This window comes from Conger conger, chromosome 6, assembly GCF_963514075.1.
Source record: "Conger conger chromosome 6, fConCon1.1, whole genome shotgun sequence".
Lineage (NCBI taxonomy): Eukaryota > Metazoa > Chordata > Actinopteri > Anguilliformes > Congridae > Conger > Conger conger.
Genome location: NC_083765.1, coordinates 57,810,096 through 57,825,358, shown reverse-complemented (window position 1 = coordinate 57,825,358; position 15,263 = coordinate 57,810,096). Strand labels below are relative to the sequence as shown.

The window sequence follows — 15,263 nt, the reverse complement described above, 5'->3', positions numbered from 1 at the left end:
AGCACTGGGGTGATGAATGCAGATTTGCTGTATTGTTACTGCAGTTTACAGTTAAAGGGTTATATGCTATAGCACTGTATACATGCGTATTGCGTTGTGGTTATACATGCAGATTTGCTGTATTCTTACTGCAGTGTACAGTTAAAGGATTATACGTTAACACACTGTACACATGTGTATTGCATTGGGATTATACATGCAGATTTGCTGTACTCTTACTGCAGAGCACAGGTAGGTGTCACTGCAGGGCATGAACGTGACCACACGCGGTCGCGGTGGGGTGAGCATACCCCCGGTATCGGAGTCATGGTAGTTCGGGTCGAGTCCTCTCTCCAGCATCCTGGAGACCTTCTCCGTCTGCAGGTGCTGGATGTGGTCCATGAACTTCCTCAGGTTGGCCTGGAAAAACGAGCGAGAGGGAGAGGGAAAGAGAAGTGAGAAAAAGGGAGGAGCCAGAAACGAAACGAGTGAGGTCTGACGCCCACCCCGGCCCTCCGCTTGTGTTCCGACAGCCCAGATCTATGTTCCTAGGACAAATGTTCCGCCGCCTTTCCAGGCCAGACAAAAATAGATAGGAGGTCAGCTCCCTCGACAGCGCCGGAGGAGGAGGAGGGACGTCGGACGGAACAATAGCGCCTCCAGCCTGCCCCCCCCACCTCCCTGCGAGTGAGGGAGACGCACGCCAGACCTCCCTCCCCGATAACGACGCGGGCTCGCTCCAGGATATCCGATCTGCCGGGCCCAGGCGGGGAGCCGTCGAGCTGAAAGGCTGGGGAGGACACCCTCGCCCCCCGCCCAAAATATCACCCGCCGGAGAGACCTCTCGTCCTCTTTCATTCTTTAATTTTACCTCTCCATCACCAAGCTTTCTCATGGTGAGATTTGTGCTGTCGGCAGATTTGCTTGCCGTTTCAGGGGCAGTGGGGGATGCTAACACAAGACACGCATCTCGATTGTATGCGCATTAGGCATGTCGGTAGGTCTGTTTAGTAAGGGCCAGGTTGTGAAATAATTTTTTTTTGCCACCAGCCACTGTGGCAGGTCGATGAAAAATCTCTACCTGCCATCACTAATTGTTACCTGCTACTTCAGAAAAACATTAGAATGACAAACACAAACCCACAACATAATTGTATTGTGTGTGAACCAAGGAATTTGAGCTAAGACGGCCTCTTTAATTTACAGAGCGAACAACACTTCTTTCAGCTATCATGTAGCAGCAACACACAGTGAGCTCCACTCCTCCTCTGACTTAGAGACAGACATCAGCATCAACATTAAAAGTCTCTGCCCCTCCACTATATCCATGAGGAGCTCACTGTTCAGTCAAAGTCAAAGGTCAAAGGGTCAAAGTCTGCAATTTCAACGTGTAACATTCAAATGTGTAACCATAACCAATCATATAAATTCAACATGTTTATAAAAAATATATTTGTTAAAATAATACTAAAAATCTAGCCGCAACAGCCAACAATTCAAATGCGGGTGTTCATTTCTTGTAACCATAACCAATCATATAAATTCAACATGTTTATTAAAAATATATTCGTTAAAATAATACAAAAAACCTAGCCGCAACAGCCAACAATTCAACTGCGGGTGTTCATTTCCAACCCCGGTCAGTGGGTCAGAGTGCTGATGGGGTCCTGCTCGTATCACTGTCAAGCAGCAGTTCTGGTGAAGGATAGGACGTGCTCCTAGCACAGGTGCTTCTTCGACCTACACGGTTCTAACCCTCAATTAACATCATTAGACGGTTAAGATTAGGAAGATGGCGTCACAAGCGGTAAGTCGCCTGGCCTGATTACTGATAGTTCCTGGATAATCTTCAGGTTAAGGCTGCAGGTGCAGCCCAGCTCCTCAATAATTCACCCAGCAATTCAAGTCTGTTGCACAAGCTTAATTTAAATCAATTACAGACTATGAAGTGGATTTGGGACCTTGTTATTTCACGCCGTGTTATTTCCGTCTTCGGGGAATTTGTGTGTTTGCCACCAGTCTAATGTCCTTGGAGATGGTAAAATTTGACCTGTAAACATGAAATCCCTAAACCATTTCGTACAATGAATTACAACTCATGCCATCACAGACACATGTTGATATGACACTGAAATCTAAGGGGAATCCCTTCAATAGCTTTATCATGGAAAAGCCTAGTGTAGGCCGTATTGTACTTCCTCTGTTTTCAATAAAAAAGATAACTTTATCAGCTCAATCCAAAGAAAGACCAGGAATGAGAGATGAGACATTATGCAGCAAAGATGGAGAGACCAGGGCCAAGGAGAGGCTTCAACCCAGAAATGTCAGCTGTTTCCAGGCTGGGCGTTCTGAGATGCCTGCTACCATTTCCTCTCTGAGGCTGCCAGAGAGACGTCGAAACAACTTACATAAATCTCTGATACAAGACCCAGCCTCTTATACTGGTCAAAAGCAAAGGTACAGATCCTAAACCCATGTCAAACACTAACTTCTTTGAGTTAGCCACACTAAAGATTCAAATAAAGAAGCATTGTGTGACTTGATGTGTTTGCACGATGTATCATATATTTATCATCATCGAGATATGAACATGTAAGATAATCACATCGCAAAAGACTGCATGAACAGCAATTAATAGTGTTTATTTAAATTCATGTTCTGTTAAATTGACTGGCTATTCATGTGCAATTTGTTCAATAAAAGCATGTTAAAAATAATGTTTTCTTTATTTATTATTATTCAATAATAGGCATAGGCTATTTATTGTCTGGAGTGTATGTTTGCAGTGTACCTAAAGGAGACATTAGAACAGTGCACACTTCAATATTTGTTTATTTATTGTTATTATCATTAATATGACTTAATGATGAATATGCGTTAACGCATATTGCATATATTATCGTGCAGCAGCCCGAATTCTTATTATATAACTTGGGGGCGGGGTTACGGGTTCTCTATCACAACACATATGAAGGGGAGAAGGATAATCCATCCAATGAGGACGGGGGATGCCCCAGTTAGCCAGGCATACTGAGTATTGCACACTGAACATTTTGGAATTCGGCCAGAACAACAAGGAACCCCCCTACTCTGTGTGATAAGTGGGATCTTAAATGGCAGGCTTAAATTGCAGTGCAAGACCTCATGTGAAAGAGACTGTAATTCTATACACATGTGATCACGTGTGGGCAAAGCTGTCAGCTGCGTGCCCCACTGGCCTTGTGAGGACCTTGTGTTCATGAGGACCGTGCCTGAAAGAGGACGTCCCTCTGCTCAGGCCTGTCCTGGCCATAGAGAGAAGTGACAGCCACAGACATCTATGGGCTGGTGGCAAAACTTGCAAGGACAATGGACAGGTGGCATCAATGGATACAGTCTGTGAGGGGTAGCTTCATTTTCCAGTTTCAATGCATAAGCACACATGTGATGCTTTGCTGATGGGTTGTGGGTACTCTCTCAAGGTGCAGCCAGTAGTGTAGTGGTTAAGGTTCATGACTGGGACCCGCGAGGTTGGCGGTTCGATCCCCGGTGTAGCCACAATAAGCCATTGGGCCCTTCAGCAAGGCCCTTAACCCTCCAGCTCCAGGGGAGGACTGTCTCCTGCTTGGTCTAAATCAACTGTAAGTCGCTTTGGATAAAAGTGTCAGCCAAATGACAAAAATGTAAAATGTAAAAATGCACAAAATAGTGAAATGCGCCTGAATGGCTGATGGAAAGACAAGACACAAAAGAAATGAAGAATAAGAAGATGTAACAAGATAAGATTGGCATTGACAAGTTCCCTGCAGCGCCAAACACAGCCCATATGTCCAGGGATGTTCAATCAAACTGACATGAAAACTAGGTGATGCAATGTTTTTACTAAAACAAAAGACCAGCAGTCACATCTACATAAAACCCGTCAACTTACAAAATACTCTAGTTAACACAAGTTTTCAAACATATCCGATAAGGCATATGAGCAGTCCTGCATGCTATGTCTTTGATTAAACTAATCAGAGAAGGTCAGTTGGTGTAGTAATGACCTAGCTAGTACAAGGCTTGTGTTTTTTCCTGTTCTGCATCCACATATTCTCTGCATTGTAATGTTCAATCAGTCAAGACTACAAAATGAACCCGTCACTGATAAGTCAGAACCAGCCAGGTTCTCCTCATTGTGCCTGTGTGATTAAAGAGTTGTCTGGAGGAATACATTTGGGCAATAGGATGTTCAAATGATAGCATAAACATTCATATGGGCTTCCCAGCAAACCAACCTTTGTGTGAAGTTTGGCAATCTGTTTCTCGTCGATGTTTGGCTGCTTGTAAAGTCTGCTCTTGTAGCGAAACTGCAGAATGAAACAAAGAAGGACATGTACTTCACTGAAGAATATGGTAATGGTAACTTTATATATTATCACTGTATATTGCCAGAACTCAACTAAAAAAAACAATAAAAACATTTAAAACCAACATTTAAAGGAATGGGTGCACTCTCAGAAATAAAGGTACGAAAAGTAACCAAAAAGGTACAAATGCTTATAGGGCTGGTACCCTATAGGTATATATGTAGCCAGCAATATATAAATAATTTGTACCTTATTTGCTTGAGAATACTTATCTGTGCTCAAAGAGAACATTACTGTACTCTTGTACTTGGGTACAAATAGGGTACATTTGGGAAATGTAATCCTTGAAGAAGAACAATATACAGTCTCAACCATCACTTTGTTTCTGAGAGTGTGAGCAGTCTTTGAAACGTGTGCAGTGTGAGGAGCAGGTGCACTGCACCTCGAGTGTTGGGACCCCTTTGCTGATGGGTTGTGGGTACTCTCTCAGGAGACGCTCCTCGTCAAGAAACTTGCCGTCCCTGCCGTTCCCGGCGGGCTGGAAGAGCCCATAGTTCAGCACGTCTTTAAGGCTCTGGTTCAGCGTGCACAGGATCCGTTGCTTGGCAACCCATATGGTGGCGTCGGGGTTCAACCTCATGCATTTCTGTTCAAAACAGAGAGAAGGTTAAAAGCTTGGCTTTCTGGCAGGAAGAGGCACCCAGACGAAGCGCTCGCACAGCGGCCTCGGTCTGGCCTCGGTCTGGCGAGGATGTAGTCATTATGTGCAGGTTTGGGGCTCGCCCATGTTTCTAAATGCGCAATTATACATTTTAATAGCTACCAATTGTTTTTTCTGCAAAGAATAATAAAAAGAAAATTGGCTTTCAGGGCTCATAGGAGCAGCCAGTGGTCATCTGCAGGAAGGTAGATTATTGATGTGAAAACACACAAACACACAGCTAGCTAAGACCATTATGAGTGGATTATACTATTTCTAATTATCTTTGTGCAATGTTGGATGCTTATGTTAAGGTTATAAAAAGAAATGTGGTTTCAAACAATCCCAGAATGCTGCATGTCTGTGGGGTTGCACATGAACTCCAATAATATGATGAATTCTGTATTTGATTTGCCATAACACTTCCCTGACAAGCTCCAATGAAAATGTACTTTGCATTTCCTTGCTACATTGCAGTTGTAAAGTACAGTGTTTCAAATATTCAATTCATGGCTTATTGTTAACATGATTAACTATGCCTATTTAGATGTACTCACTAGCTGTGCAATTAGCCTTACTGCTTAGACTGTGCATATTTCACACTTTAAGTACAATCCTCTATCAGTTGAATGAAAAGTCAAAATCAATGTGTATTTTAAGCGTCAGACATACATACAGTATAAATAATAGTAGATAATAGCATATTCAGCTGTGTATACACTTTCACTGTAAGAAATGAAGGCTTTCTGAGTGCCCTCCACATAGATTGCATTCTCCATGGCAGTCTGCTCTTATCATAAGTACATCAAACTCAGGCAGCTGGGGTTTCTGTTGCCACAGCTACCCCATTTTCAAAGAACAGTGAACAAATCCAATTCAAATATCAAACTATTAATTTCCATACAACTTAGCTTGAAAAACAAAAAGTATATAAAGTTATAAATCACTTCGTCCTCTGCAATATTGTATATACATTATTTATTTCTTTTTTCAGTGAATTGCATTCCATTTCCTACTCAGTAGTCTGTCAAGGTTTTAATCTTTTAAGATTAATTTTTCTTTTGCTATACAGGTGCATCAAAACATTTGTCTATCGAGGAAAAACATAAATAATATAATTTAATGAAAGTGAAACTTTCATATATTCTAGATTCATTACACATAAAGTGAAATATTTAAAACCTCTTTTTGTTTTAATCTTGATGATTACGAAAAAGGATTTATAATACAGAAATGTCGACCTTCTGAAAAGTATGTTCATTTATGCACTCAATACTTGGTCGGGGCTCCTTTTGCACAAATTACTGCATCAATGCGGCGTGGCATGGAGGCAATCAGCCTGTGGCACTGCTGAGGTGTTATGAAGCCCAGGTTGCTTTGATAGCGGCCTTCAGCTCGTCTGTATTGTTGGGTCTGGTGTCTCTCATCTTCCTCTTGACAATAACCCAGAGGTCAGGCGAGTTGGCAGTAGTAGTACCATGGTCAGCAAACCAGTTACTAGTAGTACAGTGTGTATACAGCAGTGCATGTAGGCAACAATAATAAGTATTTCCTTTGGTTCCATGGCCTGTGTTGGACAGAAAGCAGACAGCAGGCAGCTCGTCTGCAGAGCAGGGTGGGGCCGGTGGCATTTCCTCCCTGCTGAAGACCTAGCCTGCTGGGCAGGGTGTTGGGAAGCTGCCTCACTGCTGGGCAGGGTGTTGGGAAGCTCACTGCTGGGCAGGGTGTTGGGAAGCTCACTGCTGGGCAGGGTGTTGGGAAGCTCACTGCTGGGCAGGGTGTTGGGAAGCTCACTGCTGGGCAGGGTGTTGGGAAGCTCACTGCTGGGCAGGGTGTTGGGATGCTGCCTCACTGCTGGGCAGGGTGTTGGGAAGCTGTCTCACTGCTGGGCAGGGTGTTGGGAAGCTGCCTCACTGCTGGGCAGGGTGTTGGGAAGCTCAATGCTGGGCAGGGTGTTGGGAGGAACACTGCTGGGCAGGGTGTTGGGAAGCTGTCACACTGCTGGGCAGGGTGTTGGGAAGCTGCCTCACTGCTGGGCAGGGTGTTGGGAAGCTCAATGCTGGGCAGGGTGTTGGGAAGCTCACTGCTGGGCAGGGTGTTGGGAAGCTGCCTCACTGCTGGGCAGGGTGTTGGGAAGCACACTGGTGGGCAGGGTGTTGGGAAGCTGCCTCACTGCTGGGCAGGGTGTTGGGAAGCTCACTGCTGGGCAGGGTGTTGGGAAGCTGTCACACTGCTGGGCAGGGTGTTGGGATGCTCACTGGTGGGCAGGGTGTTGGGATTCTGCAACACTGGGCAGTTTCTGGCTGGTCAGGGCCACCCACCACTCACACTTCAGCCCAGGGTACACCAGACCTGGGTCCAACACGTAACCAACACGATTCAAAGCCAACAAAGAGGACCAAAAGGTGGGGTTTGCACTTTTTAAGAGTGTTTTATAGATTCCAATACACCAGACAGTTATGCATTTGACCCAGTGTATATGCCTGCATTGCTCTAACTCTGACTAGGGGTAGAAGAGACAGTTCACTGGGTAAATGGCCCTTCAGGCCGGCATACTGCAGCTCACAGACCTGCAGGTTAGCCAGACGCTAACTCTCGTAACCTTAAGGTGACCCTGACAGAGGGCAGGGAAAACAGGAGATCAACACGTCTTAGGGGGCGATTCCGCCAAACACATTTATCGGCTTGAAAAAGCGAGGCGCGCTACGTGTTTGATTCTCTGCAAAAAGCACTGGACATGTATTTTCTGCTGTCACTAGGCAACCACATTATGCTCCTGTCAATCACTTTGATATTAACAGCATTAGCAAACTGATTTTACCTAATTTCTCTCGTACCGGATACTCGCTTTTGCTATTTTGGAAAGTGCGAGCCGAAACAACTTTTGTGAAATTGTCCAACGATGGGCCGAAACGCTGTGAACTGTGCAACCAATTCCTCCTCCATCTTTGTTTACAATGGAACAAAAACAAAATCAAACCCCGCCTCTATTTTGATGTGATTGGACAGCAGAGAAAAGAATGAAAGTGACTCGGGGGTGCTTTTTTGTGGAAGAACATCAAAATAGGATTTGCAGCTGAATTGCTGATTGGTGCGCAAAAGCAGCATGGAAAATGCTTCAAAGCCATTGCAAATAATTACACAAAAATAATTACTCCCATAGCCTTGGCTGAGTGTGCCTTCCTTAATACTGTACGGCCCAGGGAATGTTCTGAACTTCCCCTTTAACCCAACGACTTTGTCCAAAGGGAGGATTACTCACACCCCTGCTGCTACTGAGGATGGGGGCTTCTCACTCACCAGATTGGCTGCCCTAGTTAGCAAATGAGACAGAAATGTATTTTTGGGCTGTATGACCATGTATTTTCCTTTTTTTCTTTTGTGTGAGATTTACTGGGGGGGTCTTTCATATGACCCCATCACGACCCCACAAAATAAATGTACACTTCTGCTTCTGTGAAACACATGAAGCAAGGAAGAACAGCTACCTCATGTGTTTGACCAGAAACCAGCCTTTAGCTGTGTTCTGTCTGACACCCACTTGAACTACAGGAGACATTCTTCATCCAGTTATATTGTAAAATAAAAGATTTTGAGAATAAACCAGACGAGGAAAGGTCCTGGGTCAAATATGCATATGGGAAGCTTGAACTCTAGGGGATACAGAAAGAGAACAGACACCTGAACATTTTAAATGAAACTCAAGCAAACAAAATGCATGAAAGCGGAAATTTTGTCCTGAATATTGATGAAAATGTATATATATTTATACATATATATATATATATATATATATATATATATATATATATATTTTTTTTTTATTGTCTGTAGACTACATTTTGTTGTTATTTTATCATTATTAAACTCAAATGTTTGACCCAAGTGTGACCAGAAATCAGACTAGGAGTTACATTTGAATGATTCCTGTGACTGTCCAATTTTCCATGATGACACATACAGTGCATGGTAAGAATGCAATATCTGATGCCGTGTTTTAACTGTAACAACCACTAATAACCAAACTTGGAAAGGCAGACTAAGACGCAAAGCAAAGAAGAAAGGCTTCCTTCACTTGTCACCCTTACCTCCTGACACCAAGGCAGTCGAGCTTTCTCTCTCTCTCGCTCTCTCTCACACACACACACACACACACACACACACAACCTCTCTGAAGCCCCCTATCAACCCCATGCACAGTGTCTCCGTCACATACAAACCACAAGGCTAACCTCACACCCACCATTAACACAAGAAAATGAAAGGCAGCACAACACTCATTAGCACAACACAGGGGCGCTTTTATCCACTGAAGCGAAACACAAAGCACTACAGAAGGAAAATGAAAACACATAGACAAACAACAAACTTAACAAAAGTTCCAACTAATCTTCTCTTTTCCTCTGTGATGGATCAGACATCTACATAAACACCCTCAGGACAGGCAGAGGATAAAAAAGTATATATCGCAAAGAAGGATTACTCTGTTAGCTGGATAACTGCACTGAGTAAAACCCAGTAAAAGAGCTCTTTTTACTTCAGGACATGGGGGCGTCCAGGCCTCAGTGCAGAAATCCAGCTAAATCAGTAATCCTGCTTCGTGATACAGGCCCCTGTTGTACATCGCGGGGTATCATCCATCACACCATTAAAATAATCTCTCTGAACCTCCCACCAACTCCACAATCATTAAACAACTTCTGATGATTTCATACTACAGGGTAGCCTCACGCCCACCATTAAATACAACCCAAGCAAAATAGCACGCCGCAAGGACAAACAGTCCACTTACAATAAACTGACAATGAAAACAAGTACAAACACAACCATTGTTAACAAGTTCTAATCCAGCCCATTTCGCAAAATCAAACAATATAGCTTTTCTAATCAATTCTGAAAATTGCTTTCCCTCTGTGATACTTCGCATCAGACCTATGCGTCAACACCCATTAGACAGGTAGAGAAAAAAGCCATTCATACAGGCACATTAAATCTCCAGAGACGAAATGGCATTGGGGGGGGGGGGGGGGCGGGGGTTGACACGTGTGTGGGGATGAGTGTGAGGGAAAACACGTGTGTGGGGACACGTGCGGGAGAAAACACAGGCAAGTGCGGCGGTCCGCGCTCACGGTCTGCTGCAGGTCAGGAATGACCACGCGGATGACCAGGGTGTTGCTCTGGATGTCCTCCATCCTCCTGCGTGGCCGCTCCGTGGTGGCGTTTATGGTCTCGTAGATGGTCTCCTCTTTGGAGCTGTCGGACTCTGATTCCATGGAGTAGTCGGAGAAACTCTGGGCCATCTCATCCTCGCTGGACGTGGGGCTCCGGGGCATATTCAGCGGCGCGGCCAACTTCAGCTGCAAGGAAACGGGACATATTTTAGAAAAAATGCCAAAAGACCTCAGTTTGTCAAATAGTAAAAAAAAGGAAATACTGAGCTAGCTAACAGAACATGAGAGGAAAGCAGACAGGAAATCCTGGATCCATTTTGTGGTATTAATTCCATGACATTTGTAAAGATTTGTTGTATTGTGCACTGACATACCGTATCTGATCGACATACCTTTTACTGGCGTCAGTAGAACGTATTGAAAGTAATTTTCCTCAGTCAACGACTAACGCAAAGATGGAAAAAGGTTTGGGATTTCTCATTTAATACTGTCATTGAGGCAGCAAACTTCAGAAAAGCACTGTACAGTACAGACACAAAAGAGCTTATTGGCCATCTATAATACTGAGTCAAAGGGTCATTATATCTTTCCAAAGAAATGCCTGCTTGATATGATTGCCTCCTCCAGCAGAGACCATTGTAGACAAGACTTAAAAAAAGCCTTTTGGATGTCAATCAAAACCTAGCAAACTGCTTTTCTCTATGCTTGTTCACAAAGAATATCCTTCTAGGCGCCAGAATAACAGGAGTAGAATAGCACTGTGTCACATCCCTGCGGAAATTTCCGGCTGGGATTCTAAGCTGGTTTCAGCTGTGTTTTCAACACTTCCAGCTGGTCGGTGGCTGGTCAAATTTGGTCGCTAGCTTGATGAAGCTGGCCAAAGCTGGTTCAGCTGGGAGAGTAAGCTGGTGGCTACTGGTGTAGTGGATGACTATATAGGTTGGTCAACTGGTGAACAGCTGGGTCGTATTCTCAATTACCACTACACTGCATACTCATCACTGCAGAGTCATCAGTAGAAAACGGGTTATACAGGGTAACTGTCTGGCCAGGGGATGTGTTATAGCAAAAAAAAAAAGAAACTAAGATAAGTACAAACCCTGCATATTCCTTCCAGGACCCATCCTAGAAAGAGAGAGTTCTCACTTCCAAAATACTACTCATGCTCATATTTATTCATGTCCACCCAACAGGCAGATGCTAAATTAGTCCTGCACACTTATGGCAGGAATGACTTGGCTGCGGGGAACTGGTGTGGGAAAACATTAGTACTCGGAGGAACCCATAATGGTCTCCACGGTTTCCACTAAAATAGGCGTAGCATGACAGCAGCGCCCTGGGAGAACATGGGATGGCTGTACCAGGGTTAGACGGGGCCTCTCCATCGCCAGGCACGAAGCTGCAGAGATGTCAGAACTCTGGCGATTGTGTGTCTTTTTCTGAATCATGTTAGGTTAGCATCAGGGTCGTAGTGGTAGAGCTCTCTCCGTATACAAGGGGCCAGCTTTCCAGCCATTAGTTCACCAAGTGATATGAAGACGGGCCCCTTGTGATTCCTATATTTCCGCTCGAAAAGCCTATTTTCCCATTGGACTCCATTCATGTTTGACAGTAAATTGAAAATATTACCACTCGTATGCTGATGTTCAATCTATGCTATACACCCAGTGAGCACTTTATCAGGTATTTGCTAGACTTTTTTTTTGGTCTTCTGCTGCTGTACCCTATCCACTTAAGACATTTGAGATGCTCTTCTGCATACAACTGTTGTAATGTGTGGTTATTTGCATTACTGTCATCTTCCTATCAGCTTTGACCAGTCTGGTCCTTCTCCTCTGATCTCTCCTCGCGTTTCTGCCCGCAGAACTGCGGCTCACTGGATGTTTTCCGCACCATTCTCTGAGACTGTTGTGCATGAAAATCCCAGGAAATCAGCAGTTTGTGAGATATTCAAACCACCCTGTCTGGCACCAACAATCATTCCACAACCAAAGTCACTTAGATCACATTTCTTCACCATTCTGACATTTGGTCTGAAAAACAGCTGAACCTCTTGATCATGCCTGCATGCTTTAATGCCTTTAGTTGCTGCCACATGCAGTTTGCATTAACAAGCTGATGTACAGGTCCTAATAAAGTGCTCAATGTGTGTATACTTTGTATAATTTTTTTAATGATCTTTTCCGAGCTCCCCCTGGCACATAACATAGATTTTTTGTTAAAATCTTTGCGCCTTCATCTGGTAACTGCCCAAGCGTTTCTCATTGGTTCATCCATCGAGGCACAAAATGTACCCAGTGTTTTCTTCATTGTGCAAGAGACCAAGAACACAATTGAGCATAAGCAGTGAGCGAACCTGCAGCCCTGTCTGGGGGAATTTTTCCTCATTGGTTCATATTGGCGTCGCTGTCTTCATAGTCTTAACATCCGCACGGGAGCACCCCTCTCCCACCCACGCACGGGGTCTCCGCTCTCGGGGAGAGTTGGGAACAGGGGCAGCGGCAACGTGACTATGCCAAAAGCAGAGCACAGGAAATAAATATCATCCATTTCCTGAGGGAGTGCTCACTTCGGCGGTGATAACCGATGAGAGTTTCTCTCATCATGCGAGCTGGGTGGAGATAAAACAGAAGCACCCAACCCCCACACCGAATGCCGGTTTCTGGAGTGGGAGGTAAGGCTGACAGTTCGGCTTGCTGGGAAATATGACCCTGTCGGTGTGGGGAGAGGTAAGACTATAAAGTAAGTCTTTAAAGGTACAATAGGTAATATTTTTGTGTTAAAACATTGTCACAAGACTTCCTATCATTGAAAAAGGCTCACTGACACGTTGACTCACTCACTATACGAAAACATTGTATGTACAATAATTTAAACCTGTAACTGTACAATACTGTACAATAATTCAAGCCCAATGGCATTTCAACGTCAACGCGTTCACAGAGAAGGGGGTGGGATAAACAGTGTTGTGGTTTGAAGGTGTTTGTTGCTGCTATTCCCCTCTTGACCGTTAGAAGTCTGAAATTACCTATTGTACCTTTAACTTCCTGTCAATGTTCAGCTAAACGAGAGCTAGCCTCCCTAAATTAGCACAGAAAAGATGTTTACATTCTTCCATACCTCTCGGATCTAAACCCCTTTTCAGCAACACATTTCCTTTCTTTGCTGAATGAAGATAAAACCTTGCCCTTATTGTGTTACATCGGTTTGTTTGCAAACCTGAAGGGCTTTGTCCGTTTTTGTTAGATCATAACCATACATCCAGATCTACATGATACACAAAATGGCAGGTTGTTGAATAGGGAATTATTTACTCTCCTGAACTTGGTGAGGTGAGCTAAATGGGTCCAAACTGGGATTAACTTTACACGTGCAAATTTGTGTAAATTCAGACAATGCTGAAAAATACAGACATGCCATAGTGCCTAGTTGTTGACATGGTAACAGAGGGTATTGTGGTCTTATTAAAATGGGCAGAAACAATCCCCTGGCCTTAGACTAGCACATCTACGTCTGAGGTGAACAGCAACAAGCTTATACAATTGAATATGGAAAAGTCAGATGTTTAGGCGGCTACTTAACAAGTAATTATATCTGATCTAATCAGTTAAGTGCCACTCATTGTTGGCACAGCTGCTGAGCTAACCTTTACTTTAATCCTTTCTTTTATTCTGTCAACAGATATATGCCGTTATTCATACCATAATTACCATACAAAAGCTTCCAATATGAAAATGCACCTGCAACACTGGTAAAAAAAAAGAAGAAGATCATAATAACACATTTGATTAAAATTGCCACTACGCTTGGAGGTAGTCCAAAACTCGGGAAGCTTAGCCACCAGAGCCCAGCCTGAAGCAGGGTTAACTCTGATTGGCTGGTGCGGGCTTGTGCATTTTGAATCGTGCATAGGACACAATTACATTATGATCAATTGCCATTCCTACTATGTGCCAAACTCTCTGAAATGTTATTGTTTCAGCGGATTGCAGAAAGCATTAATTCAGTCACTTAGTTGCCGTGTTCCACTCCGCTTTCATTTGTGTGCATGTAAAATTTGATTAATCTAATCCCCGAATTAATGGAATTGATTAATTTATGACCCGGGTCCCTTTAATTTCATATAAATTAATCCCTATCATCCATTTTCATCAAGTTGTCTCTGACATAGAAAAGCCCTTCACCAGTCTCAACCGAGGGGCTTACTCTTAACTGTCACTTTTTTATTTGTTTCTCTTGCCGAAAAGGAACGGCATGACCTAAATGGTGATGGTTTAATTCTGCTTGGTTGTGTCCCTGTCCCTGCATAACAGATCAGGAAGCCAAAGAAAGGGTAATGGATGGAAGTCTCCGCATGACAAACTGTTGCCCATTGCACCGTCATCCGAGTACCCTGTGGAGACAAAACCTTTTTTCCACCAGACATCCTCTACTTTTGCCAAAACAAAGTGTTTATCTGTGGCTTTGTGGCTCTTTCTTTCTTCTTGCCAATAATTTGGGCACTATAGGAATGATCCTACTACAATCCTACTTTGTGATACTTATTCTGGAGTCAGTCATCCAAAAGTCAATAAAATTCTCAAAAACGGCACTGGCATTTTTGAAATGCCACTTCAATATTTTTTTGAATGATGCTGGTCACAGACGACAGAGAAGAGGGAAAGACGAAAATGACTCTGGGCTCAGACAGATTTGGACCTGCTATATTATTCCTATTCATTATTATGTAGGCCTACTGTCCCCTGCAGTGCAGAGAGAAGAGACGGATCCCTCGAGATGAAATGAGAAATAAGGGATACCTGCGAATGAACCAGCCAGGAAATAAACTGTAATAAAAATGCTAATTTGTGTTTGAGCGATCAGAAGCTATTTACCTAGATATGTTTCAATATGCTATTTGAAAAATAATAATAATCATGCAGTCTTAAACAGATATATGAATGAGTATTGGATATACAGTGGGTATATTAGCCATGCACACTGTGATTCAAAAGTCATGAATACAAAGATGGCTGAGAAGACAGGCTGTGATTGGCAAATGCATGTTCTCTCCATGTTGCTCTAATGATGGAAAACATAGCAGTT

At 43.6% G+C, this 15,263-nt stretch overlaps 1 protein-coding gene across 1 annotated transcript in view; it reads right to left on the bottom strand.

Moving 5' to 3' along the window:
* Positions 1-10,340, bottom strand: part of LOC133131612 (SH3 and multiple ankyrin repeat domains protein 2-like) — a 153,127-nt gene extending 142,787 nt beyond the window's left edge. The window contains exons 1-4 of the mRNA XM_061246984.1: positions 10,137-10,340; positions 4,750-4,953; positions 4,236-4,307; positions 291-399 (exon numbers count right to left, since the gene is read on the bottom strand). Coding sequence (XP_061102968.1) covers positions 291-399; positions 4,236-4,307; positions 4,750-4,953; positions 10,137-10,340 — 589 coding nt within the window. The remainder of the gene's footprint in view (positions 1-290; positions 400-4,235; positions 4,308-4,749; positions 4,954-10,136) is intronic.
* Between the last annotated feature and the right edge of the window lie 4,923 nt (positions 10,341-15,263).